This window comes from Oryx dammah, unplaced genomic scaffold, assembly GCF_014754425.2.
Source record: "Oryx dammah isolate SB20612 unplaced genomic scaffold, SCBI_Odam_1.1 HiC_scaffold_10, whole genome shotgun sequence".
In the NCBI taxonomy this organism is placed as follows: domain Eukaryota; kingdom Metazoa; phylum Chordata; class Mammalia; order Artiodactyla; family Bovidae; genus Oryx; species Oryx dammah.
Genome location: NW_024070194.1, coordinates 66,789,127 through 66,814,889, shown reverse-complemented (window position 1 = coordinate 66,814,889; position 25,763 = coordinate 66,789,127). Strand labels below are relative to the sequence as shown.

Genomic DNA, 25,763 nt, shown 5'->3' with positions numbered 1-25,763 from the left:
CAACTTGTGTTTTAAAAAGACACACTGAAATACTAGGTAGAGAAGACATACAGATTAAAACTCCAGTCATTGGTGGAATCTGTTCTCCAAAGCACAGCTTGGAAACAGCCCTGCTCTGATGTGGATGTGGTGTGGCTAACTGAGGAACACAGTCTGAAGGGCTGCCCTGTGAGCCTGGGGGGAATAAAGATGCGAACGGTCATCAGATGACCTCCGTCTCTGAGGAAATAGGTGCAGTGGATATTATGTCAGTGCTTGAATTATTTTTGTGTCTTCCACATTCATTGTCTTGTTGAGTTTGAGGCAGATCTCTTAGCATCCTCTGTCCCGTGGCCCCTTTTGCTAGAAAGTAAAAATAATCCCTTCTGCTTCCTCCTGGGAGAGACCTTGGCCCCAGGTGTGTCAAGCGCTCCGAATCTGGGGCCGGCAAGTTGCTGCTTTTCCATCTCTGGTGCAGTCCTGCGGGGTCCCTTCTTCACATGAGGCGTAACGCCCCCTCCCACCACATCCTCTGGGTGGCTCACACTCGTACACTCACAGACAGACCGACTTGAGGCAGCTCTGCAAACCTGCCCGTGGAGGACGCTTTCTGTCTCTTCTATGCATGTGATTTTTTGCCTGCGTGTGTGCTAAGTTGCTTCAGTTGTGTCCGATTCTTTGCGACCCCATGAACTGTAGCCCACCAGGCTCCTCTGTCCATGGGATTCTCCAAGGCAAGAGCACTGGAGTGGGTTGCCATGCCCTTCTCCAGAGGATCTTTCTGACCCAGGGATCGAACATGTCTCCGGCACTGGCAGGCGGGTTCTTTACCACTGGCGCCACCTGGGGAGCCCGTGTGTGATTTCTCCCTTTGCTCAGACACTGAAACACGTTCTCAGACGTGAGGATGCCGGTGGAGCCTGCACTCTGGCGGCTGTGGTCCATCCTGACAGAATAGGCTGCGAGTTTGCTCCCCGGGGCAGCGGATTCTGAGATGGAGGTCACAGTGCCGGAAGCTTCTTAGGCCCGTTCCTGGGCTCAGCATCTGGAAGGAAGAGAAGGCAGGACTTGAGCAGAGAGAGAAGCTGTGATGCAGGCCCAGAGAAGGCCTCAGCTGATCCTCAGGAAGCCCTGGTGCTGGGAGGCCCTCCAGCTGTCTCGCAGTGGGCCGAGCATGGAGCCTGGACGCCCACTACTCAGCCATCAGCCCTGGGTCAGGACACCCCTGGAGGGAGGCATAACCTTGACAGGACAGTTCCCAAGGGGACTGCCAGCTGAGGGCTGCCTACCAGCAGCATGCCCAACAGGTGGGGGAGAGTCCTTCATCCCCAGGGCGCATCACACTCTCGGCCACGAAGGTGTAGGAGAAAAGGAACAGAGCCTTTCAGAGGGACCAACGTCACCAGAGCAGCTATAAGATGTTTGAATCAGAAGAAGCAAAACTGTGAAATGAACTTGGGGAGTTTGTAAGAGACCACCATGTAAATAAAGCTCTTTCTGCAGTGTCCATCTAGGCAGGTGGGGCTTTCATCCCCTCTTCTGTCAGATTTGGAGAACATGTGTGATGCTGACTCTTTGTCAGGATGTCAGACCCAGGAAGTCATCTTCAGAGACCAAAGCTCTTCTTTGAAAGGAGGCCTGTTAAGTTTCAGCTCCACAGTCACAGGGAGAAATGGTTTATTGTGAAACTTTTATCATGGATGTATTTATGGTAAAATATTAGAAATACCTTTCGGTTCAAAGATGAGAAAGACTGTAGATCTTTTATATTTGTAAACCCCGGGGGATCAGGGTGAGCAGGGTGAGCACAGTCTTACAGCTCTGAGCTGCCTGTGCTGGAAGGCGTTTGTGGGCCTCAGTGCTGGGGGACGTAGGTTCCACAGTGGAGCCAAGCATAGATCAGAAGGCCGTTCCTCAAGGTGTTTATAATTCCTCTTAAGCCCTCCCAGAAATCTGTATGCATTTTTCCAGTTGCTTTCTTCTTTACTGATGCTATTCAGTAGCCTGAAAAGCAGCTCAGAATAGTAATAAACACAGGATATTGGAGACATGCCTGGGTTCAAGTTAAATTTGCCTCCCTTTGTAAGCTGGAACAGCTACTTAATCACTTTCTCCATCTGTTCAAAAAGGGGTGGGGGGCTGAGAGGGATAGTGATTTCTTTCTCCAGGGTTACTGTAGAGATGAAATGCCCAGTGTCTAACCGGTGCTTCCTAATTGCTGGTACCAGCTTCTGCAAGTGCCCTGTTAGCCCAGGTGGAGAACAGCACCACTTCTTTCTGCCTCTTCGTCTTGTTTGGGCCCGTGCTCTCTCTTCTATCCATCTCTTAGCAGTAGCCTTCTGAACGTCTTTCTTTGACCAGTGAAGAAGAGATGGTAAAAGGAAAACTCTCCCTCCTTCCACCCAATATCTCACCCATTTTGTAATTCCACCCATCTTATTGTGGGGCATCACCTTGAATTTAAATTAAAGAATGCCTGCCCTCTATTCTTTTCTATCTGGTAAAATCTTACAGTAGCACTGTGACATATTTGATTCATCTGTATGTTCATCCTTTTATGTAATAGACAATAGTTGTGGAAACGGCATTACGGAATCCATACTTTTATGAAGCACGTCATTCAGTTATATTCTTATATTATGTTTGCTTGATTCGGTCCATACCCCACTCACCTACCTGCTTCTCACTGTCTGATGGAGGATGTGTTCCCATCCCATTCCAGGACTTTCTACCTAGACCAGTGGACTCTTTTTAAGCTTCAAGCATTTCGCTTCATGGAAAAATCATTGGGCCAACTTTAGTTGTCATCTCTTTTTATTTCACAGTTGTGTGTCTTGCTTAGATAGAATGGATACACTGAGAGAATCTGGCATTTGATTTTAAATGGCAAGTAGAGTTTTGTAAATGCCTGTGGAACATTTGACTTTTATAAAACACCATATTAGCAGCCAGGTTCCCTTGAATGAGTGAACTGTCTACACCACTACAGAATCTCTAAGTTTTTAAAAAATTTGTTACCCTTATACTCTGCTTTCTAAAAGTCTAAATTTGTGGAGGATCTATATGTTTTTACTCTAAATATGTAGTCTTTTTATGATTTGTCTCTTTAGAATGATTATCAACCATAGTAGTTCTACACTCCCTGTTCTTGATTCTCTGACCTCATAAAAGATTCATCAGCAATAGTGTTTTTAGGCCTCCAGATTGTATGGGAGTAAATGCACCCCTTGTAAGACTCTTTAAGTAAAACATAGTCAAGTTCTGGTACTTCCCTGAAGCTCAGACTCTGCATTCCCAATGCAAGGGGCCCAGGTTCAATCCCTGGTCAGGGAACTAGATCCTACATGCTGCAACTAACACCCAGGGAGGCTAAGTAAATAACTTTTAGAAGACAGTCTGATTCCACTTTATAGAAGTGGGTATTTCTTTCAAGCAAAGGTTATTTTAAGAAGAAGATAAACATTCATGCCTAATGTTAAAGGAGAGTATCGTAAAGCTTTTAAACTCTCGTTGCCTGGAAGAGAACAGATCTTTGTTCTTTAGAAACCTTTCTCCTGAGCTAGTACAAGTTAAAAATTGAAAGAGCTGCTTAGGTAGGATTGTTGTGGCTATCCACATGGCTGCCGTTAAGACCTAGGCTATTCTGGGAAGATGAAGTAAATGAACTCTTTATCACTCAAGAGGTTGGTTGTGTTGAACTTTCCTGGTGGTCCAGTGGTAAAGAGTCTGCCTGCCAGTACAGGGGACACAGATTTGATTCCCTGCTCTAAGAAGATTCCACATGCCACAGAGCAACTAAGCCCGTGGGCCACAACTACTGAGTCTGTGCTCTGGAGCCTGGGAGCTGCAATTACTGAAGCCCAAATGCTCTCGAGCTTGTGCTCTGCAACAGGACAAGCCACCACAGTGAGAAGGGCAAGCATTGCAACTGGAGAGCAGCCCCCACTCGCCGCAGCTGGAGAAGGCCTGTGTGCGGCAACGAAGCCCCAGCCCAGCCAAAAAGAAGTCAGCCCTTCAGGCGGCCAGTTGTGGTTGTGTACATGTAGTGTTTTTTTTTGTAAAGAATTCTTCCTCTGAACATTTTCTAGCAGAATGTACAGCTAGAACTAGAACAAGTAGACCAAATCTTTGTACACTTGACTAAGAGGGTCTCTTTTTCCTCTGAAATGTAAGGACAGCTTCAGTACAATACAAAGTTGTCGTGGTGGTTCTGGAACTTACAACCTCGAGAGGTGATGGGATTCAAAACAAAAGTTTCAGGAAAGATTTAGAGATGTTCATAAATGACAGCTCTTCAGGATGACAAAGGAAGCTTTGGGTGTAGGTGACCTATATTCTTAACCTCTTAAGGAGAGTATCTCAGACACTCACGCATTTCATCAAACTTCTGGGGTTCACTGCCAGGGACCAGTGCTGCCCCATGCCAGGATCCCTAGGTTCTTCGACTGTCTGAAGAACACAGTCTGAATGAAGTCTGTTCTGCCCTGCGGGCACCCTGGAGCGTCCTCCAGGAAAGAATATGATTTGGCTAGCTGGAAAGAGCAGGACCCTCTGAATACTGTAGGAATTAAGGAATTTCATAATTTGTGTGCCACTTTGAGAGTGGATTGGAAACATCCCAAGTCCCCAAGCATACTTCCTATTCATTTTTACCTCTAGCTTGGGCAAAAATGATGACCTAAATTCATTGCTACATTTTTGAAGTTTTGATATCCAGTAAGCTGCTGGATGGGGAAACAGTGGAAACAGTGTCAGACTTTATTTTTTGGGGCTCCAAAATCACTGCAGATGGTGACTGCAGCCATGAAATTAAAAGACGCTTACTCCTTGGAAGAAAAGTTATGACCAACCTAGATAGCATATTCAAAAGCAGAGACATTACTTTGCCAACAAAGGTCCATCTAGTCAAGGCTATGGTTTTTCCAGTAGTCATGTATGGATGCGAGAGTTGGACTGTGAAGAAAGCTGAGCGCCGAAGAATTGATGCTTTTGAACTGTGCTGTTGGAGAAGACTCCTGAGAGTCCCTTGGACTGCAAGGAGATCCAACCAGTCCATTCTGAAGGAGATCAGCCCTGGGTGTTCTTTGGAAGGAATGATGCTAAAGCTGAAACTCCAGTACTTTGGCCTCCTCATGCGAAGTGTGGACTCATTGGAAAAGACTCTGATGCTGGGAGGGATTGGGGGCAGGAGGAGAAGGGGACGACAGAGGATGAGATGGCTGGATGGCATCACTGACTCGATGGACGTGAGTCTGAGTGAACTCTGGGAGTTGGTGATGGACAGGGAGGCCTGGGGTGCTGCGATTGATGGGGTCGCAAAGAGTCGGACACGACTGAGAGACTGAACTGAAGCTGCTTCCCTGGTGGTTCAGACGGTAAAGTGTCTGCCTGCAATGTGGGAGACCCGGCTTCGATCCCTGGGTCAGGAAGATCCCCTGGAGAAGGAGATGGCTACCCACTCCAGTACCCTTGCCTGGAAAATCCCAGGGATGGAGGAGCCTGGTAGGCTACAGTCCATGGGGTCGCAAAGAGTCAGACACGACTGAGCGACTTCACTTTCCCTTTCCTTTAAGCTCTCTTGAAACCCTCCCTGGTCCCTCAGCAGACAAATCCTGTGGCCCTCAAGTCACAGAATGAGGCTGTGATCAGACAGTGGTTGTCAGCTCCTGACCACCCCTTCCCTCTCCAAAACCTCTGAGATTGTTTGGTCTCACCCATCAGTTGTGGAAGGAGAAGGTAAAACAAGTGGAGGTGAGGCTGTCTCCACACTGGCTCCACTGAGGTCTAAACAGGACACTAAGAATCTGACACGCTGGTCGCCAGGCAGTTTCAAGGAGAAGACACAGAACAGAGGCATGGAAAGGAGAAGAGACTGGTCGGTAGCAACCCCACTGTCCTTTCAGCTCTGGCTCCTTCCCCAGATTGAACCCCAAACTTCCTGGACAGGACGGCTATTTTAAGACAAAGCTAAGTAGCTTTGATGAGAGGTCAATTCAGTAAACATGTAGTAAATGCCTGTTACACACCAGATCAGATAGGTGATGGAATAAAACTCGACTTTAATCTTTTCGGGATCTCACAGTGTGGTGACCCAACAGCCACGTGGAGCTCTGGGACGTGTGACAAGCTTATGTGGGGTCTCACACATGACGCCATGCACTTAAGGCGTTCCCGTATCGGTCAGGACCGCTTTATAACATTGCCAGTTCAGAGAAGTTCAAGGCAGCCCTCAAAGCCATGATTCTCGATCTGTAATCAAAACTGCACACATATCTCATCCCCCACTGACTTGTTTGTGTCTCTTTCCGGCCAGAAGTACAGGTTTATGTTAACCATAGTGAAAAATTACAATGGGGACTAGTTAAAAATCACCATAATTAAACCCCTGTGATGAAACCATGGGAAAGGCCACATGTACTTATGGGCTTTCTTATGAGGTTGCCAAAGTAAGCGTGGCATTCACAGAAGAGACTGATTCCTATTTTCTTCTTGCTGCCCCTATGTTGAGTTTCAGCTCCTAGTTGGTGTGTCAGGGATGGGGGCTCTCATCAACTTGGGTTTTTAAATTAGTAAAGCCTTACTCAGGTGTCAGGGAGATCATTTTGGTGTCTGTAGAAAGAAAATGTGAGCATCAACTCAGATTCTGCCAAAACAAACACCCAAGGTGGCCTAACCAAGGAGAGTAGGGGTTAAGAGATCCGGGTTCATCTCAAGAATTTTTTAGCCATCATAATATTTCATAATTGTGGTGCTAGAAAAGACTCTTGAGACCCTTGGACAGCAAGGAGATCAAACCAGTCGATCCTAAAGGAAATAAACTCTGAATATTCATTGGAAGGACTGATGCTGAAGCCCTAGTACTCTGGCCACCTGATGCGAAGAGCCGACTCAATGGAAAAGACCCTGATGCTGGGAAATACTGAGGGCAGGAAGAGAAGAGGGTAACAGAAGATAAGATGGTTGGATGGCATCACTGACTCAATGGACATGAGTTTGAGCAAACCCTGGGAGATAGTGAAGGTCAGGGAAGGCTGGCGTGCTGTGGTCCGTGGGGTCACAAAGAGTCGGACAGGATTTAGCAACTGAACAACAACAACATTCATAATTTCCATCCCCCACCCCTTTCTTTTTGGTTTAAGATACAGATGATTTCTGCTGGTTCATTTTTTTACCCCCTCCCTCACAGGGAGTTATCACTGTCTTAATCTGCCATTAAACCCAATTTCTTTGTTTAAAAGAAAAGCAAAACAAAAGATAAAAAAACCCCGGGATTTCCCGGATGGTCTAGTTGTTAAGACTCCACCCTTCTAACACAGAGGGTGCAGGATGGACCCCTGGTTGCGGAACTAAGATCCCATATGCTGTGCAGTGTGGCCAAAAGATAAAAAAATAAAAGAAGTCGAAGGTAGAAAAGAAGCCTCAAAACTGAATTAATTCAGGATTTTTTAAAGTGGGGTTTTGGGAGCTTCCCTGGTGGCTCAGACGGTAAAGAATCTGTCTGAAATGCCGAAGACCCAGGTTTAATCCCTGGGTCCGGAAGATCTCCTGGAGGAGGAAATGGCAACCCACTCCAGTATTCCTGCCCGGAGAATACCCTGGACAGAGGAGCCTGGGGGCTACAGCCCACAGGGTCGCAAAGAGTCAGACACAACTGAGAGACTAACACTGCTGCTGCTATTTTAGTATGAGTGTTTTAAGCCTTCTTGATGTTTTTCTTCAATGATATGAAGGTTTTATTCTCTCTCCCATTTCCCTACAAACACATCTCCTGTCCCACCCCAGAATTCCCATAAGGATGTCTAGGATTGCTGACTGTTATCATGGCTGGTTGGAGTCGCTGGAAGAGTTTGTCCTCTGGCCGGGAGTATGTTCCCCTTAGAGCCCTGCGGGACAGAGGGACGCTGTGCTGTCATCTTTTCTGGAGAGGGCAGACCTCGCAGAGACCGGGATCTGTCCTGCTCCTAGGAGACTCAAACTTGTGTGTTACAGTTACAGCAGTAGATTTGGCATTTTGAATTTTCTGGTTTGAATACATTAGAAATTATTTCTTCACCATCACAGTACACAGATTAGGGTAGAAATGTCTGTACTCCCAAATTCTTGAAGCAAAGCAGTGTTTCACTGGGAGGCTTGCAGACCCCACCCTCAGGCAGTGTGGTGGGAGGGGTAGCACAGGTGAGAGCTGGTTTTCTAGACAGTTCTTTTAGCTTTTCTTTTAGCATCTGGAGACTTGTAGCCATAAAGAACTTCCCTTTACTCCACAGCCCAAATATGCACTTTAAAAACTTCATTGATGGGGGTGGGTGGGAGGCTCAAGAGGGAAGGGATATATGGCTGATTCACACTGTTATATGAAAACTAACACAACATTGTAAAGCAACTATACTCCAATTTTTCAAAAAGGAAATGAATATTAGGAGGGAAAACATTTTAAAAATAAAAACTCCATTGATAGAAGGGGAGTTTAAACAAAAAACAATTCTGTCAGCCTACCACCTTCCAAATGATAGGGACAAACGTACATTCTCTCCCATTCACCCTTTCCAAGAAAGCTGCTGTGTGTTTTATCCTCATTCCCTCTCCGCTTAGTTTTCCGGGGACTGAGTTAGCATGTCTCCTGTCCAGTAGCACCAGAGATCAAGTAGGGGCCACCCCACCAGGACGCCAGCTCTCTTCCCTCCTCTCGTGGGGGCCCCCAGGCCACTGCCTTGCATTTTTTTTCTTAAACATATTATGACAGCTGTATTGACATATAATTCACAGACCCTGTGGCTCACCCATTATAGTATGCCGTTCAGTGGTTTTTAGTAGATTCACAGAGATGTGCAGCCATGATCACGGCCAAATTTGAACATCTTCATCATCCAAAACAAACCCCGAGCCCACTAGAAGTCACTGCCCCGCCCTCCAGCTGCCCTCGGGCCTGGCCAGCCTCCCGTCCACTTCCTGGCTCCATAGATGGCGCCTTGCCTGTCAGGCTTCCCTGAGGCCAAGGTCGTCTTCTTTAACCTCCCTGCCTGAGAGAGGCAGCAGCATCTCCCAGGGTCAGAGACACAGACGGGAGCTCTCTCGGCCACCTGCCATCCGCCCCTTTCCTGGCCCTGAACCCCCGGCCCTCAGCACTGGGGCTTCCCTCTGTTTCTGCTTCCTTGACTCTCCCGGGTACACGCAGAGTGCAGGGTCATGTGGAGGGCAGCAGCTTGTTTGGGGAATTAGTCAACAGACTGAGTCCACGGCGTGTTTGGCCCTTGGTCAAGGCTCAAGGCCAGGCTGATCACGAACAAGTCACCCAGCCCGCCCTCCACACTCTAACTCGAGTGAGAGAGGCTTGACAGAGGAGGATGCAAGAATCTGAGTCTGCCAGGGCCTGAGGCTCCGACTGCCGACCTGCCCCATTAAAAATAATTTATGTCTCATGTTTTACAGTAACACTGAGGCAGAAATGTCAGCTTGAGGAACTCCGGATCAGATGTACAAGAAGAGCAGGCATCCAAGCACAGGTCTTGGATTAGTATGTGATTAGAAAGGGAAATGACTAGAGCAAACAGAGAGCAAGCAGAAAACTAGTTCTGGCCTTGGCCACTCTATGAAATACTTGAGCCACTTAGGAAGTCACAGCATTGCCTCTGCAGCCAGTTTTCACACTTTCAGGGAGGGAGCTGGATGGGTTGCATGCTCTCTGGGTTGCTTCTCTCAGCCCCTGAGTCCCACAGTTTGTTGCACAACATGAAATGATTGAATGGGAGTTTCCCTTCCTAAGCTTACTCTCCAAATGAAATCTGATGTTGGGACTCCTTGCTCTGAGGATGGATAAGACGTGCCAGGTTTATATAACCCATTCTTACTTTTTTTGTTTGTTTGTTTTAAATCTTTGGCCACGCTGCATAGCAAGTGGGATCTAATTTTCTTGACTATTGATTGAACCCAGGCCGCACGCATTGGCAGCCTAGAGTCTTAACCACTGGACCACCAGGGAAGTACCCCATTCTCACATCTGCTCCTCACTTAATGTGTGAAATGGGCATGTGTCTTAAGCTGATGGTTTCTTCCAGCCCAGCTGCCTATTTAATTCTACTGTCTGTCCAACCAAACAGAAATCATGGTACCTCCCAAAGTAGATTATCTCAAAGTCCAGGGAATAGAAACATGGAGTTAGGAAAGTCAAAAGTAGGAGGAAGCGGGTAGAGAGCAGTAGTTTATTTCCCAAGACATTTGATTCAATGAAAAGTTGGGCTTAACGTTTATCTTTGTTCTTGGTTGTTAGCATTTTCATGTCACCCTAACAACATCGGTGGTGGTTGTAATTATTAACTAGAGGGACATTTGTCATGCTAAAAGTGAAAGTTGCTCTGATTCAGTCGTGTCTGATTCTTTGCAACCCCATGGACTGTAGCCCACCAGGCTCCTCTGTCTATGGAATTCTCCAGGCAAGAATACTGGAGTGGGTTGCCATTTCCTTCTCCAGGGGATTTTCCCAACCCAGGGACTGGGTCTCCTGCATTGCAGGCAGATTCTGTACCAACTGGTAAAGAGCCACCAGGGAAGCCTTCATCATGCTAAAAACCCTAATCCTTTTAGACTTGCAGCATTTTCTGTTGTTATTGTATCACTGAGCTGAACTGCTTTGCATGTTCAGTCGCTCAGTCATGTCCAACTCTTTGCAACCCCATGGACTGCAGCACATCAGGCTTCCCTGTTCTTCACCATCTCCAGGAGCTTGCTCAAACTCATGTCCATTGAGTCTGCCATCCAACCATCTCATCCTCTGTCATCTCTTCTCCTCCTGCCTTCAAATCTTTCCCAGGATCAGGGTCTTTTCCAGTGAGTCAGCTCTTCACATTAGGTGGCCAAAGTATTGGAGCTTCAATATCAGTCCTTCCAATGAATATTCAGGACTGATTTCCTTTAGGATTGACTGGTTTTATCTCCTTGCAGTCCAAGGGACTCTCAAGAGTCTTCTCCAAAACCACCGTTCAAAAGTATCAATTCTTTGGCACTCAGCTTTCTTTATGGTCCAACTCTCACATCCATCTGTGACTACTGGAAAAACCATAGCCTTGACTAGATGGACCTTTGTTGGCAAAGTAATGTCTCTGCTTTTGAATATGCTACTAGGTTGGTCATAGTTTTTCTTCCAAGGAGTAAGCGTCTTTTAATTTCATGGCTGCAGTCACCATCTGCAGTGATTTTGGAGTCCACCAAAATAAAGTCTGTCACTGTTTCCATTGTTTCCCCAACTATTTGCCATGAAGTGATGGGACCAGATGCCATGATCTTCGTTTTTTGAATGTTGAGTTTTAAGCCATCTTTTTTCACTCTCCCCTTTCACCTTCATCAAGAGGCTGTTAATTCCTCTTCACTTTCTGCCATAAGGGTGGTGTCATCTGCATATCTGAGGTTATTGATATTCCTCCCCAGCAATCTTGACTCCAGCTTGTGCTTCATCCAGCCCAACATTTCGCATGATGTACTCTGCATATAAGTTAAATAAGCAGGGTGATAATATATAGCCTTGACGTACTCCTTTCCCAGCTTTGAACTAGTCCATTGTTCCATGTTCTAACTGTTGCTTCTTGACCTGCATACAGGTTTCTCAGGAGGCAGGTAAGGTGGTCTAGTATTTCCATCTCTTTAAGAATTTTCCACAGTTTGTTGTGATCTACACAGTCAAGGGCTTTAGTGTAGTCAATGAAGCAGAACTTTATCTGGAATTCTCTTGCTTTTTCTATGATCCAGTAGATGTTGGCAATTTGTTGGCTTTGCATAGAGAGAAGAAAAATGAGAAATGTCTTATGGTGACTCTGGGAGTCATGAGGGGTGGCATGTGCTGAATGATGGATGCACGATAATCCAGCAAGACTGAGGCAGACAGGAAAGAGGAGATAGAAAGCTCTGTGCCATACATTGTAACCGAGATGATCCCACCAACATGCACTAAATCTAAAAAAATCACAGACTGAGTAGCATTGCTGGATTTGTTATGAAAGCTCTGTGTCTGGTGGCCAAAGCACCACGACAGACCTACATGGTGAGGAGGCAGCTGAAACATGGTTCCAGTGCCTGCCTCCTGGACACGCGACAGCTCTGTGCAGAGTTCATGGATACCTCAGATGTGGGTTTTTCCTGTAAAGTCTAGCAAAGGGGAAATGCATGGGTGATGAACAACTACAGTAAAAAATAGAATTTTATACAAAGAGTTGATTCTTCCTGTTAAACGTCCCACAGCTCCATCTCCTTCTCTCTCCTTCTCCCATCATCACGGCTCTTCTTTAGGTGACTTTTAACTTCTGTCTAAATTGTTTCCGTGTTCAGTTGTCCGAACTCTTTCCTGTTTTCCACACTATGGCCAACAGGATCTCTCCAAAATACATATCCCTGGATTCTTTTTGTTTAATTTTCACCCAATTCTTCAACATTAGTGACAATCATTTCTTCTCTAGAATTTTTCCATATCAGACTCCTTGTCCCCAAAGTGTGAACTGATGCCCATTCTGTGTTTCTCCAACACCTCATAGTCACTTTGTCATAGTCTTTTCCACCCACTAAAGTGTGTGTTTATTTTCTTGTCTGAAGCCCTCATTAAAGGGACTAAACCAGACAGCAAGAACATCATTTACACCCTTGTATTTACATTGCCCAGTGCTTACTAGATGCTCAAATATTTGAATGCATGATTCAGTGGATGCTATGGGAGTAGGCTGGAGGTGTGGTGTCATTTAAATTGGATCAGGAAGGACAGGTAGATGTGGCTGTGTAGACATGGGCATTGCTGACAGAGAAGCAGGTGTAGGAAATAGCAAGTGATTTGATTTGATTATAGGACAAGAATTAGCAAACCCCAGCCTGTGGACTAAATCTGGCCCCCCAGCCTGTTTTTGTAAATAAAGTTTTATTGTAACAAAGCTAAGCTCATTCATTTACATATCTCATGTATCTTTCACACCACATTGACAGTGGAATAGTTGCCACCATTAAGAGTGCAAAGCCCAAAATGTTTATTATCTGGCCCTTTATAGAAAAAAGTTTATCAGCCCTGCTATAGAGTAGAAAGGGGAGAGAAGTAGGAGTGACATTTAAAAGCTAGGTAGGGCCAGATCCTGGAGTTCTCAGAATAAAGTGTGAATCCATTAGTCATATATTCTGTAGACACAGAGGACTTCTAAGATATTACACTGGTTCTTTTAAAATCTGCTCCTCTCTTCTTTGGTTCAGTGCTTAATAAAAAGTATTAAATAAGAAATGCATTGTGCCCATTTTCCCCTATAGTATCCTGCTACTCTCCTAATGTGCTTCAGACCGACCCTCTTATTAGAAGGAAAATAGTTTTTAGAGGCTGCTGCTGCTGCTGCTGCTGCTGCTGCTAAATCGCTTCAGTCGTGTCCGACTCTGTGCGACCCCACAGATGGCAGCCCACCAGGCTCCCCCGTCCCTGGGATTCTCCAGGCAAGAACACTGGAGTGAGTTGCCATTTCCTTCCCCAAAGCGTGAAAGTGAAGTCGCTCAGTCGTGTCCGACTCCTAGCGACCCCATGGACTGCAGCCTATCAGGCTCCTCCATCCATGGGATTTTCCAGGCAAGAGTAGTGGAATGGGGTGCCATTGCCTTCTTCGTTTTAGGGGCTACACAACTGTTAGGTATGTAAGCTGACAAACTTAGAGAGATCTAGTTAATATGAAACTATTGCAATTTCAACTGGAAAAAAAATTGCTCTTCAAATCAGTCTGTTCCTTCTCCAACCCCACTCAGCCTCAAAACAAGTGGAGCAAAGGGACTTCCTTGGTGGTCCAGTGGCTAAGACTCCACACTCCCAATGCAGGCTGCCCAGGTTTGATCCCTAGTCGGGAAACTAGATCCCACATGCCGCAACTAAGAGTTCACATGATGTAACTGTGCTGTGCTGAAGATCGAAGATCCCGAGTGCCACAACTAAGACCCGGTGCAGCCAAATAAATAAATAAATATATTTTTAAAAGAAGTGGAGCAAAAAGATATTCTGTGAACTCAAATCTTAGAGCACACTGTTTTCTAAGTTTAAAGTTGAAAAAGGAAATACATACAAAATCTGATGACAATGAAAATTACTATCTGTCTTGTTAATATGTATGCAAAAATTCTAAACAAAATATTAGCAAATCACATTCAGTGATGTATAAAAAGGATAGAATCACAACCAAGTTGGACTTATTCCAAGAATGCAAGGCTGATAATAGTTGAAAATCAATCATTGTACTTCACTGCACTAACAGAATTAAGGAGAAAATTGTAACACCAGAATTGTCTCTGGACATTGCCAGTGCCCCATGCAGGGTAAAATCACTCCTAGCTGAGAACCACTGCAACAAAGGAAGAAAAAGCCTTTGACAGGGTTTAAAACCCATTCATTATTTTAAAGAAAAACATACTTAGCAAACTAGGAATGGAAGCGAGCTTTCTTCATCTGATGAATATCATTTTTTTAAAAAAACCTAAGCAAACACTATGCTTAATGGTGAAATAATGGAAAATGTTCTCCCTAATATTGGGCAAAAGACAAAAATGCCACTCCTGTTCAGCTAACTGGAGGACCCTTTTGGTAGAATAAGGCAAAATGAAAAAAATGAAAGGCATGAGGAATGGAAAGGAGGAAATAAAAGTCTTTCATTTATAGACACTACTGTATATGCAGAGTACTGAAAAGAACCTACAGATAAACTTAGTGTTGTGCAGCAAGTTTGTTAAATTTACTTACTTCAAGGTCAGTATATCTTGTATTTCTACAGACCAGCAACAATTAGAAGACATTAAAAAGTGATGCCATATCTGAGTGATCCAGTGGTCCAGAGGCTAAGATTCCCGTTCTCAATGGAGGGGGCCCAGGTTCGATCCCTGGTCAGGGAAGTAGATCCCACATGCTGCAGCAAAGACCCAGTGCAGCCAAATAAATAAATAAAAATATTTTTAAAGTGATGCCATTTCTAACAGCATCACAAAACATCAAATACCTAAGAAGAGAAATAACAAAAACTGTGTAAAATCTGTGCACTCAAAACTACAGGATATTATTGAGAGAAAATAAACCAGATCAATGCATATCAAATGTTAGTGCATCAGTATTACCTGGAGGGTCTGTTAAAACAGATTGAAGGCCCATTACAGTTCATCAGAATGAATTTTTGTGTATGGTGTGAGGTCACGATTCACTGTTTGCAGCACAACTGCCTGAAAAGATCAGTGTTTTCCCACTGCAGGTTCCTTGGTTGTCAATCAGGTGACAGTGCGTGGGTCAGGCTATTCCAGGTTCTCTTCTCTGTTCATTTGGCTTCTCTCTTTGTACACTGATAAAATACCATGTTAATTATAACTTGATAACTCATCTCCCGTGGCTGAAACTTCAAGGGATGGGCCTTGGTGTAGCACTGTTTTATTCTTGTTTATCAGGTCGTTCTCACAGCCCTTTGATCTGGAAACTTGCATCCTTCTGTTTAAGGGCATTTCCTTGAATTATCTTGCCTGTTTACTTTGATCATTTCCTCCCCTCTGTTTTTCCTGATTCCTGTTTCTGGAATTCTTATTCAGTTGTTGGCCCTCCCACACATATGCTCTAATTTTCTGCTTTAAAAATGGTTGTTTTTTTTTTTTTTTTTACTTTTTTGTTGTGCTTTTCCAGTTACTCTAGTTTATTTCTAGGCTTTTTTTTCCCCCTGTCATTTTAATATCTAAGAGCTCTTTTCTTCTAGTTTTTTAAAGTAGCATCAGATTCTAGTTTATGGATTCAGTCTCTCCTCTGATCTCTCTGAGAATGTTCATGATCTTCTTGGAATTTTCAATATTCCGCATGGTTTATTTCTTGTAAGTTGCCTTTTTTTCCATCTTGTTTTGATGTGTCTTTCTCCTTAAAGGTTGTTCTAGCCTGCTTGGTGATCATTAGCTATATGCACATGCTTAAGAGTGAGATATTAAACTGATTATAAATATTCTGTGCTGGGGTGGTGACTGTGACTTCACTGGTAGAGTGATCTTTTGGAAACTCTTGGCACTTGGATCATTCAGTTCCCCAGAGAAGGTCCTTCTGATCCTCTGTCCAGAGAGAGTCAGATTGATTCCCTGACTCCCCTTTATCAGTATGGTTCTTCACCGTAAACTCAGCTTGATGCCCCCACCCCTTCTGATCCCTCCTTTACCTTCTTTAAGAATAAACGTCTAGTTTTCTGCCTGGGTGACCTAGTTGCTTCTGAAAGAGCCTCTCGGCCAGTTCTGCTCTTTTCAATGTCATCTTAGCCAGACTTCCAGAACCTCCCAGCACCCCCTACACTGTGCTGACCCCTGTGAAATCTGAGCCCCAGACCACAGGAAGTTGGTTTCTGCCCCTGCCCCCAGATGCTGACTAAAATTCACCTTTCTTGGATCTTTTGCGTCAGTTCCCACCTTTCTTTCTGCTGTCTACCTTCCCAAATATTGCTGTCACCTCTTTTCCTATTACAGTTGTCTTTGTGACTTGTATTTTTAAAAAAATAAAGCCCATTTTTGTTTTAGTAAGGTTTCTGGAGGGAGATGAGATACATATGTAAGTTCACTCCTCCATCTTTAACCAGAGATCCCCCCACTGTTACTATGGGGAAACCAAGTGTTATCTGTTAGCGGTGAGTTGAAAAGGCCTCTTCTGGAGGTACTGAAGAATTGCTTTCTTGTCATTGACTCACAAGGAACAAAACTGTCTAAGATCCATAACTTGCCACACCTTTGGGACAACCTCCTTTTTCATGCAGGTCTAATGGTGAGGGACACACAGGCAGAGGTGTGCCAGAGCGGTTACCTGGATGGTACACTCTCCCCAGGTGGGAAATTGGAGGGTCCATGATTTCCACCCTGGGCTCTGTATTGATCCCTGTGTTGTGGGTTTTTTCCCTTCTGTGAAGCCACTGTTGGCTTATCTCATTCCTCACGCCCACACCTTTTGTACAGGATGATGAGAGCCTGAGGTACCTCACACACGAGGAAAAGGACGTCCTCCTGTTTTTTGAAGAGACGATTGATTCCCTGGAAGATGACTTTGAGGAGCAGGTCCTGTGTGCCAGTGACGCCCAGTGGCGCTCTCTGAGGACTCTGGGAGAGAGCACTTCCACTCCTTCCAAGCCAGAGGATGTCGTGGACTTGGTGCAGCCGGGCCCTGGAGCCGGGGAGCCTGAGAGCCTTGAGGAGGTGAAGGAGACCACAGGTGAGGACAGGAGCACCCTGATGTGGCTCCTTGTATGGTGCCAGACACAGAGGCCCTCCTTCTTCTCGTGGTCTCTGTGTTTCTAGCCTGTACGGAAGCTTGTGAAGCTTGTGGGGCTGATCAGATTTTTTGTAGGGGGGAAGCATCCTCTCTCTAGTTTGACTGACCAACCAAATAGGTGTTTTCATGGCATATTAGAATGACAACACAGGAAGGGAAATTCCAACAGGGTGAGAATAAAGAATGAGACCAATCGGTTGAACAAGCAGATTGCATGTGTGGATAAAAGAAAGAAAGGGAACTGGAAATGGCTTCAGGTAACAATTCCATTCTACAAAGAAAACATACAGAAGACTAGTACTTTAGCCCTTGAGGTTTAATCTCCACTCTTGTGTAAGCTTATACCCCTATTCCAAGGTGGGAGTATTTGAACTGAAAAGTCAGCTGGTTCAGGAAAACAAAATCGATCAGAACAAAAATTCAGCTCAGTATCTATTTTGCTTGACTCAGGGTGGCATTAGAGGAAAGCTATGCTTTTTGTCCCTTGAGTCCTGTGACAGAAACTGAGGGGCATGCATGGGCAAGGAGAAAACTTTCGTCTAGTTTTTTTTTTTTTTCCTGGTTGGAAAGAATATTGGAAATGTGGGCATGGGGGGGACTGTAAAAAGATGAGGGAAAAATAGGAGGGGAAATATCTTTACCCTGCCCTCTGCAAATATTGCCACTTGTCACATGCCTCTAGAAATATATCCCCCCCACACCTTTATTTTTTGTAAGCAACGCTGTGTATGACACAGAATTTCACATACTATTGGTTTTATGTTCCAAATATGGGGCTCAGTTTTCAAAGAAGAGATTTAAATATGAATTTCCCATTTTTATCACACTTCTCTGAAGAATAATTCCTATGATAAATTTGAATCAGCTGATCTTTAAAACATGTCAGATTGTATAACTGTGCTAAGGAAAACACTTTTTGAATGTAAGCCATTTGCCCATCAATTCTCTAACATGATGTTTTCATCACAATTTTAAGTACCCATTCGGTGGCAGGCATTGTGTGAGATTCTGAGGATACAAAGATAAATACATGGTTCCCAATTTTGCAGCAGATATGAGTATAAGTGGAGAAAAGTTTTAGGTGATCTATGATCAGGCATGTTAGACTATATTAATAGTAAAGGTTCACAGGCTGGCATAGTAACCTCTATCAGAGGCTGTCGGGAAACATTTCTATTTCTGGAGGAGAGGGACACATCCAACTATCCTTTACCTAGAGGAACTGAGGGAGGGGTTGGTGGGTACCACAGACTACTCCATCTCCTTTCCCTTTGTAAAAATCCCCTATAACGTAAGGTGTGGTTTCCTCCTGGTACATGTCTCAGGATGATGGCTCTTGTGTGTCCCAGGTACTGACTGCTTCTGGCTTGTACTTCTTTTATCCTGTGGTGCTGAGAATCTTACTACCTTCTCTTTCTCTAGTTCAGGGGCTGTAGAAGGAGTTTAGTACAGGAGGTACTGTTAAAACTGATATTACATCCCTTGAGACCTTTGTAAAGTCAGTGGAAAGGAAAGGTGATGCATTTAATTCTACATATGGCTGTAGCTTACGAGGATTCTCGCTACTTTTCAGGGGCTGTCCCTTTTGGAAAGGAAGACGCCCCTGACCTTGAACCCAAGAAAGAGGATGCAGAGAAGTCTCCCCCATCAGACCCCCCAGGGCCTGAGGCCCTGCCATCTTCCCCACCTGCCTCACCTGTAGCAGCTCTAGCCCACCCCAGGAGAGAGCCCCCCACTCCTCCCACAGAGCACCCTAAACTGACCCGCTCGGTCCCCACTCCACTCGTCATCGCCCAGAAGATATCTGAGAAGCTGGCAGGGAACGAAGGGCTTTCGCCCACATCTCCGTCCAAAGAGGGCAGGCCTGCAGAGTGGAGGACGCTGGCTTCTCTGGCCCCTCGACACGGAGACCACTCACCGTGGCACCGACACGCGGCCCAACCAGCGCCCAAGATCCACCGCTTCCCGAGCAACATCAGCGTGACCAACAGCGCGGGGAAGGACTTCAATAAGACCATCTCCAAGGCCGCAGTCAACGTGCAGGAGCGCAAAGCGCAGGTCCTGGCCAACATCAACGGCGTCTCCTTCCTCTCCTTGGGGGAGACGGAGGACCGGGCCCAGAGAGGCGAGCCCACCGAGCAGAGAAGCGTCTCTCCCGAGCAGAGCCAGCCAGGCCCGGCCCAGGAGGCTGTCCCCACGCGAGAAGGGGCCCGCGGCGCCCAGCAGTCCAGAGGCGTGCAGACAGAACAGCCCCTGCCGCTGGCCAACGGCTTCCAGAGCATCCACGACGTCCTCAGGAGCCAGGCCGGGCCCTTTGTCTCCACCGGGAAGACGGTGACCTTCCGTCCAGACCCGGCCCTCCCCAGCAGACTTGCACCCCAGCAGCCGGACTGCGGCCAGGCGGCCAGGAAGCGGTCAGGCTCGCTCCCCAGGGCTGTGGGGTTCAGACCCCAAGGCATCACTGTCCAGTTCTCGGGCCGGGGCTCCACAGAGGAGGCCCGCCGGGAGGCCCTGCGGAAGCTCGGCCTCCTGAAGGAAAACTTATGATGGACCGCGAGCGGGTGCCGGGGAAGGCAGGATAGTCTATTGCGCAGAGCCAAAATTGGATGTGCACATGCGCGCAGCGCAGCTGCAAAGCCCCAACTGGGTACCCGGTTGACGACTAGAGATGAAGGCCTGGGAGTCAGTAGACGAGCTGACCCCCTCCGTTCTGCATTCGAGCTGGGACATCCTTCCATGTGAGAGGGCCCGCACCACATCTTGTCTTCCCTTTTCCAAGAGCTCAGAGAATAACCTTGAAAACCTACAGGTTTCTATGATTTGTAAATACCATATGTTTTTTGGATCTAGGAGGAAGGGGATTTGGGTCTGATTTTTTTTTTTTTTTTTTTTGCTGTTATTGAGTCTCTGATCTAACCTTTAATCCCCGAATGCATGAGAGGAAAGCCAGTGTAGATCTTATACTCGTTTCCCTAAGAAAGGGAACTTCCCCTTCTTTTCAAGAAAATAAAGAAGTGCTTGTTCAATTTTCATAGTGTCTTAAAGCACTGTTTTGGTCTTTTGTTAGTTTTTTAAAGGTGAAAGTATGTTAGCCTGAGATATGCCTTTGTTTCTTGATAAAATTTGGTTTGCCCAGGTTTTTTTTTTTTTTTAATTGAAAATTAAAGCCTTTAGAGTATGATTTGCTGTAATGTGGAGTTATGAGAATGGAATGTAAGGGTTCAGTTTGGAAAAGGGGGTAATTTTAAGAAAGTCTTATCAAAGTACAGAGTCTTTGTTACTGGGAGATATGTGTATGATCATGTACTGTGTATATACATGTACATAATGTATGTTTATAGGGACATATATACAGATATCAGAGAAGGTGATGGCACCCCACTCCAGTACTCTTGCCTGGAAAACCCCATGGACAGAGGAGCCTGGTAGGCTGCGGTCCATGGGGTCACGAAGAGTTGGACACGACTGAGCGACTTCCCTTTCACTTTTCACTTTCATGCATTGGAAAAGGAAATGGCAACCCACTCCAGTGTTCTTGCCTGGAGAATCCCAGGGATGGGGGAGCCTGGTGGGCTGCCATCTGTGGGGTCACACAGAGTCGGACACGACTGAAGTGACTTAGCAGCATATACAGATATAGGTGGTATGCACACCCATTATTACATACATATTTAACTTCTTAAAACCCTGTTACATAACTGCAAGATTCAATCACTTCCTATTCTTTTGATACACAAACCATTTCAGTGTTGAGATGATGCCACAGAAATTGTTACTTCCTAATCAAGAAGTCTTTTAAGGACACATCTCCATAACATTTCTGTGAACTAAAGTGCTTTTTCTTCAACAATGTGTTCTGTTCCCAATTAAAGTAATAATCCAAATAAGCTTCCTACTAGGCATGAGAGTTCATTTTTTACTGAAAGTTTTTTTTTGTGTGTGTGAAATATACTTTTTGTGTGTGTGTGAAGTACACTTTTAAAGATGTCATGTATCACCTAATTTTATCACCTAATTTTAGTTTTGCATGTTCCAAGGTGGCTGGTAAACAGAAGGAAACAAGAGTCTTAACAGCCCCCATGTTCCATGGGCAAGATCTCAGGATTAATTTAAAAGGGAAAAAGCAGCAAACTAGGTTACGCAGCATGAAACTGGATTTCTCCCATACAGTATCTCCCATGCTGAGTTGTAACCACCAGCTTTATTATCAAACTATTTCAGGCTGGAGTCTAAAACCTCTAAAAATAGACCAGGAAGGCCCACACTTGAAAGTCACACTCTTTTGTTGTATGTCTCAGCCACTGTCACAGAATCTGTTTCTTTCCTGTTGAGTATTATTTAAACTCAAACTGCTAAATGTGCTGTGAAGGGTGTTTTTCATAGTATCAATTTGCCGTGTAAGTTACATAAAATGATTGTAATGTTTTCCTTAGAATGACATTATTTAGTGACTCGCCTAGCTTTTGTCCTCCCGATATAATCTCATAGATTCTCAGTGGTCTTAATTTAAATAGGTGCTTTGATTTTATAGGTTTTTAAAAAGTTTTTATTTTGCTTCTGTTTATGTTGGATTTGTTTAAAGGATTCTTGGGGGCTTTTTATAAAGTGAGATGCCATGTCACACAGTATTTTAAAATGGCTTACATTTTAAAAATCTCTTATATTTGATGGTTCTTTTTTTCTTGTCCTATGACTTCATTGTGATTAAAACTTAACTATATGTTAGTATATTTGTTCTCATAGTGACATTTTTGAAAAATAAATTTAGAGATGTCTCTTAAGTATAAGCAACTTTGTTTTTGCATTTTACCCTTATTCTCAGGTATTTTCTTTTAAATGGTTATATTCTTTCCTTCTGTCTATTCATAATGTTTTCTACCTACTTATTCATAATTATACTGACTTACTCTGGCCACTTCGTGCCCAAAAGCCTAGCAATTAAAGCCGTATATCTTGTACAAGGCTCAAATTTTAGCCACTAATGAACTAACTTGTATTTGTTTGTATCACCTTAACAAAAACAATTTGTTTTCTGAGGGGCATTTGTTTCCTTCCCATAACTCTGTGATAGGACATCCTTAAAGGACCATCTTCAAGGGAATTTTAAGGACCATATTTCAAAGCAAACTTGTAACAAAAAGGAAATAGGAATCCTAAGTGCTCAGTTTTCTTTCAAGTGATGCTTGTAAATCAACCCCCATTTTAGTCCCCATTAAGATAAAGATGAAACTTTTTTTTTTTTTTTTTTACTGATTTTAAGTATTAAGATAAAGATGAAACTCTTTAAGTTAATACTTAAAAGCAGGGAGTTGGGGAAGGGGGGATTCTCTGCTTTCAGGCAGGTATGTTCAAACTGGCAAACCAGGGTCATCTGCAAAGGGTAATACCCTGCAGTTTCCAGGGTAAGAGTCCAGCGTCCTCCACCTCCTCCAGCTCTATTGGCTAGTGTGCATGGCTTATCTTCACAAATTTGGTGGAAATGTTGATCTTTGCTTTTGTCTGCCCCGGGTCATTCTCCTCTTATAAGGCTTGTGGAGAAAAGGCAGAGGTGGAGGTATCCCTCCCATGTCTCAAGTCTCTCGAGACCAGAGGGCTCAGCTGGAGCTGCTGCATTCTTGCTCTCTCCTCTCCTCCCTCTCCCCCTACAAGCTGACTTCAAACTGACTTCAACAGGTTTCTTCACGCAGAGTTCCTATTGGGTGGCCTCCAATGTAGGCTCCCCAAGAGTTTCACAGAATTGATAAGTCAGGTCTTATGGAAGGAACCCTGAAGACTGATTGACTGTTTTGTTTTAAAAAAGAATTAGAACTATTCTCTGAAGAATGCCATTTGCAGCAACCTGGATGGACCTAGAGATTATCATACTCAGTCAGTCAGACAAAGACAAACACCATGTGATGTCACCTACATGTAGAATCTAAAACACAACGCAGATGAGCTCATCTACGGAACAGGAACAGACTCACAGACATAGAGAACGGGTTTGTGGTTGCCAAGGGGGAGGTAGGGTGGAGGAGGGATGGACTGGGAGTTTGGGATTAGCAGATGCAAACTAGTATATACAGAAAGGATAAACACCAATATCCTACTGTATGGCACAGGGGACTGTATTCAGCATCCCGTGAGAAACCATAATGGAAAAGAAAAAACAAACAAACTGTATTCTCTTTGCTGAATTCCCACAGCGCTGGCTATCCTTTCAGAGGATGTGATAGGGGTGTTTTTCTATGCAGGTGATCTAAGAAATCAGTTCTTTCCAGAGGAATGGAGAAAAACAAGATAAATATAAAAACAATTTACTTTTATCAAGAAACTTCCTGAAACGTTTGTCACCGAGTCACCACGTTCTCTGAAGGAGCCGAGTGAGCTGTTTGGTGTTTTTCTTCCCTGCCTGTGAACCAGGAGGAAGGGGAGGCTTAAGGGGAAAGCTCACCTGTGAGAGGCTTATGTTTTCATTGAAATGACAAGTCACCAAACAGGTTTTGTTTCTTCTCTTCACAAGAAGGCTCTTTTTCCCTGCTTCAAAATATGGGGAACAAGTTCCCATATCCTGTCCTAATCTACTCACTGGACAAGCCTGGCTTTCAGATATCCGAGAAAAGAAGAAGGCAGGGCTGTCAGCGGCCGTGGCCTGGGGAAGTCGGAGCCCTGCTTGGCCCCACAGAGAAGAGAGGCGCCTGCGTCACCTGCTCACTGACCATGGACCGCGGTCCTCTCCTGCTGGCTCTCCTCCACCAGAAGCACCTTCTTCTCTAAGAGAAAAATCGCTGTCAGGGACCAAACCCACCTGTCCATGAGCAAAGTTTGGGCAACAGGATGATGGCTGAAGGGCATTGTTCAGCATAAAAACCTCCCAGTCCTTTCAAACTGTCTCTTGACTAAAAAAAATAGAACAGAACTCTCATAAACATTTCAAATTCTAAGACTCCAGAAATGCTAATCACTGCTATCACCAGCAGACTCACTCTCCCTCCTGGTTGTTGTCCTTCTAGCGGGGGCACTGATGACCCCAGGTGAGGCTGCCCCGCTAGGTACAAAGCTGGCTCTGAGTGGTGCTCTTTGGCCTTGCTTCTTATCATCAAGACTGCACAAACATTTTGTTCAGCAAGCTAAAAGAGGGGTGACATGGTGGTTTCCAGAAATGACCTGAAAAGCCTCAATGACAAACAAACCCAATATTCTCTGACCTTGGTTGGGAACACCATACGTCTCTCTAAGGAGCAGAGGGTGCCTAGGGAATTGGGTGACCCTGGGGTGCTCTCTGCCCCCTGAGTCCTTGGCAGCCCCTTACATCTGTCTGCCATGGTCCCCCATGAGCCCACCTGCTTGGTGTCACACTGGGGTCTGAGTCAGGAAGACTCACCCTGCCTCCTGCTTAAGTTCAAGGAGGCTTTCCTGATTCTCACGGCTTCTTTGGGACCCTTGAGGCCAGCTACTTCCCCAGCTGAGCAGGACTGCTGAGGCTCAAGGAGCATTTTGAAAACCCACCCTAGTTCTGAGGAAGCCACAGGTTTACTTTCTGGGTGTGGGAGCCCCTAGCCTGGTGGGATAGACTCAGGGTTCCATGACTGCCCCCACCCCACACTGCCCTGCCTGCCCCCAGCACAGGCAGCAGTTGTGACTGTCTGACTCGGGCCAGAGGTAAGAATTCACATTTGGAAGCTGAGGTTAATGGAACTTAGTCATTGATAAACAGGTCACACTTCGTAAACTTCAACCTCTGAGTATTTGTGTGTAAAGCAGAACTGCCAAGGGCAGTAGTAACCTAAGTTCTAGAAATACCTTTAAGGGGTGGGGCTGAGTCAACAGGGACTCTAAGCATCCAGGGAGCTGGGAGCTCTGAGCACGTGTGTGCCCGCGGGCTTCTCGGTGGCTGGCTGGCTTCCGCCTTTGGCATCCTCTGACATTTTTGTGTGGTTAGACTCCCTTTGAGCATTGTGACGTGCGTAAGAGGCCTGCTCTTATTACTAAAGATGCGTTCAGATCTCAGGGGCCCTTAAAGACATTATATAATTCCTCATGGGGCCACATCCCTGGTAAGTCACAGAGATGGCCCTGCTACAAGGTTTTCTTCAGCTTCTAACTATTTCTATTGTATACCCATTTCTGGGACCGTTTATTCTGTGTCTAAGCATTTTAAATTTGGGGGGAAATAACCTCTGCCTTGTGAAGATAATTTCAAAGAGCAGGAAGGTACAAGGGGTGCCTGTCTGTGCAGGGCACGTTGTAGCCAAAAAGGTGCCTTGCCTTCCTTGGTTCCCAGACCCACAGTTCTGGGCATGCGTGACTGAGCTCTTCTCAGCTCACACTCCATGTGTTTGTGAAACTCTGTGTGTGTGTGTGTGTGTGTGAGTCACTCAGTCATGTCCAAGTCTTTGTGAATCCATGAAGCCTGCCAGGCTCCTCTATCCATTCTACAGGCAAGAATACTGGAGTGGGTGGCCATTTCCTTCTTCAAGCGATCTTCCCAAGCCAGGGATTGAACTAGAATCTCCTGTATCGCAGGCAGGATCTTTACCACTAGCACCAC

General features: G+C 45.3%; 1 protein-coding gene across 1 annotated transcript in view; it reads left to right on the top strand.

The window, feature by feature from the left end:
• Positions 1-22,020, top strand: part of PROSER2 (proline and serine rich 2) — a 44,037-nt gene extending 22,017 nt beyond the window's left edge. Inside the window, exons 3-4 of the mRNA XM_040248483.1 lie at positions 16,921-17,173; positions 18,807-22,020. Coding sequence (XP_040104417.1) covers positions 16,921-17,173; positions 18,807-19,780 — 1,227 coding nt within the window. The 3' untranslated portion in view covers positions 19,781-22,020. The remainder of the gene's footprint in view (positions 1-16,920; positions 17,174-18,806) is intronic.
• Positions 22,021-25,763: the final 3,743 nt, after the last annotated feature.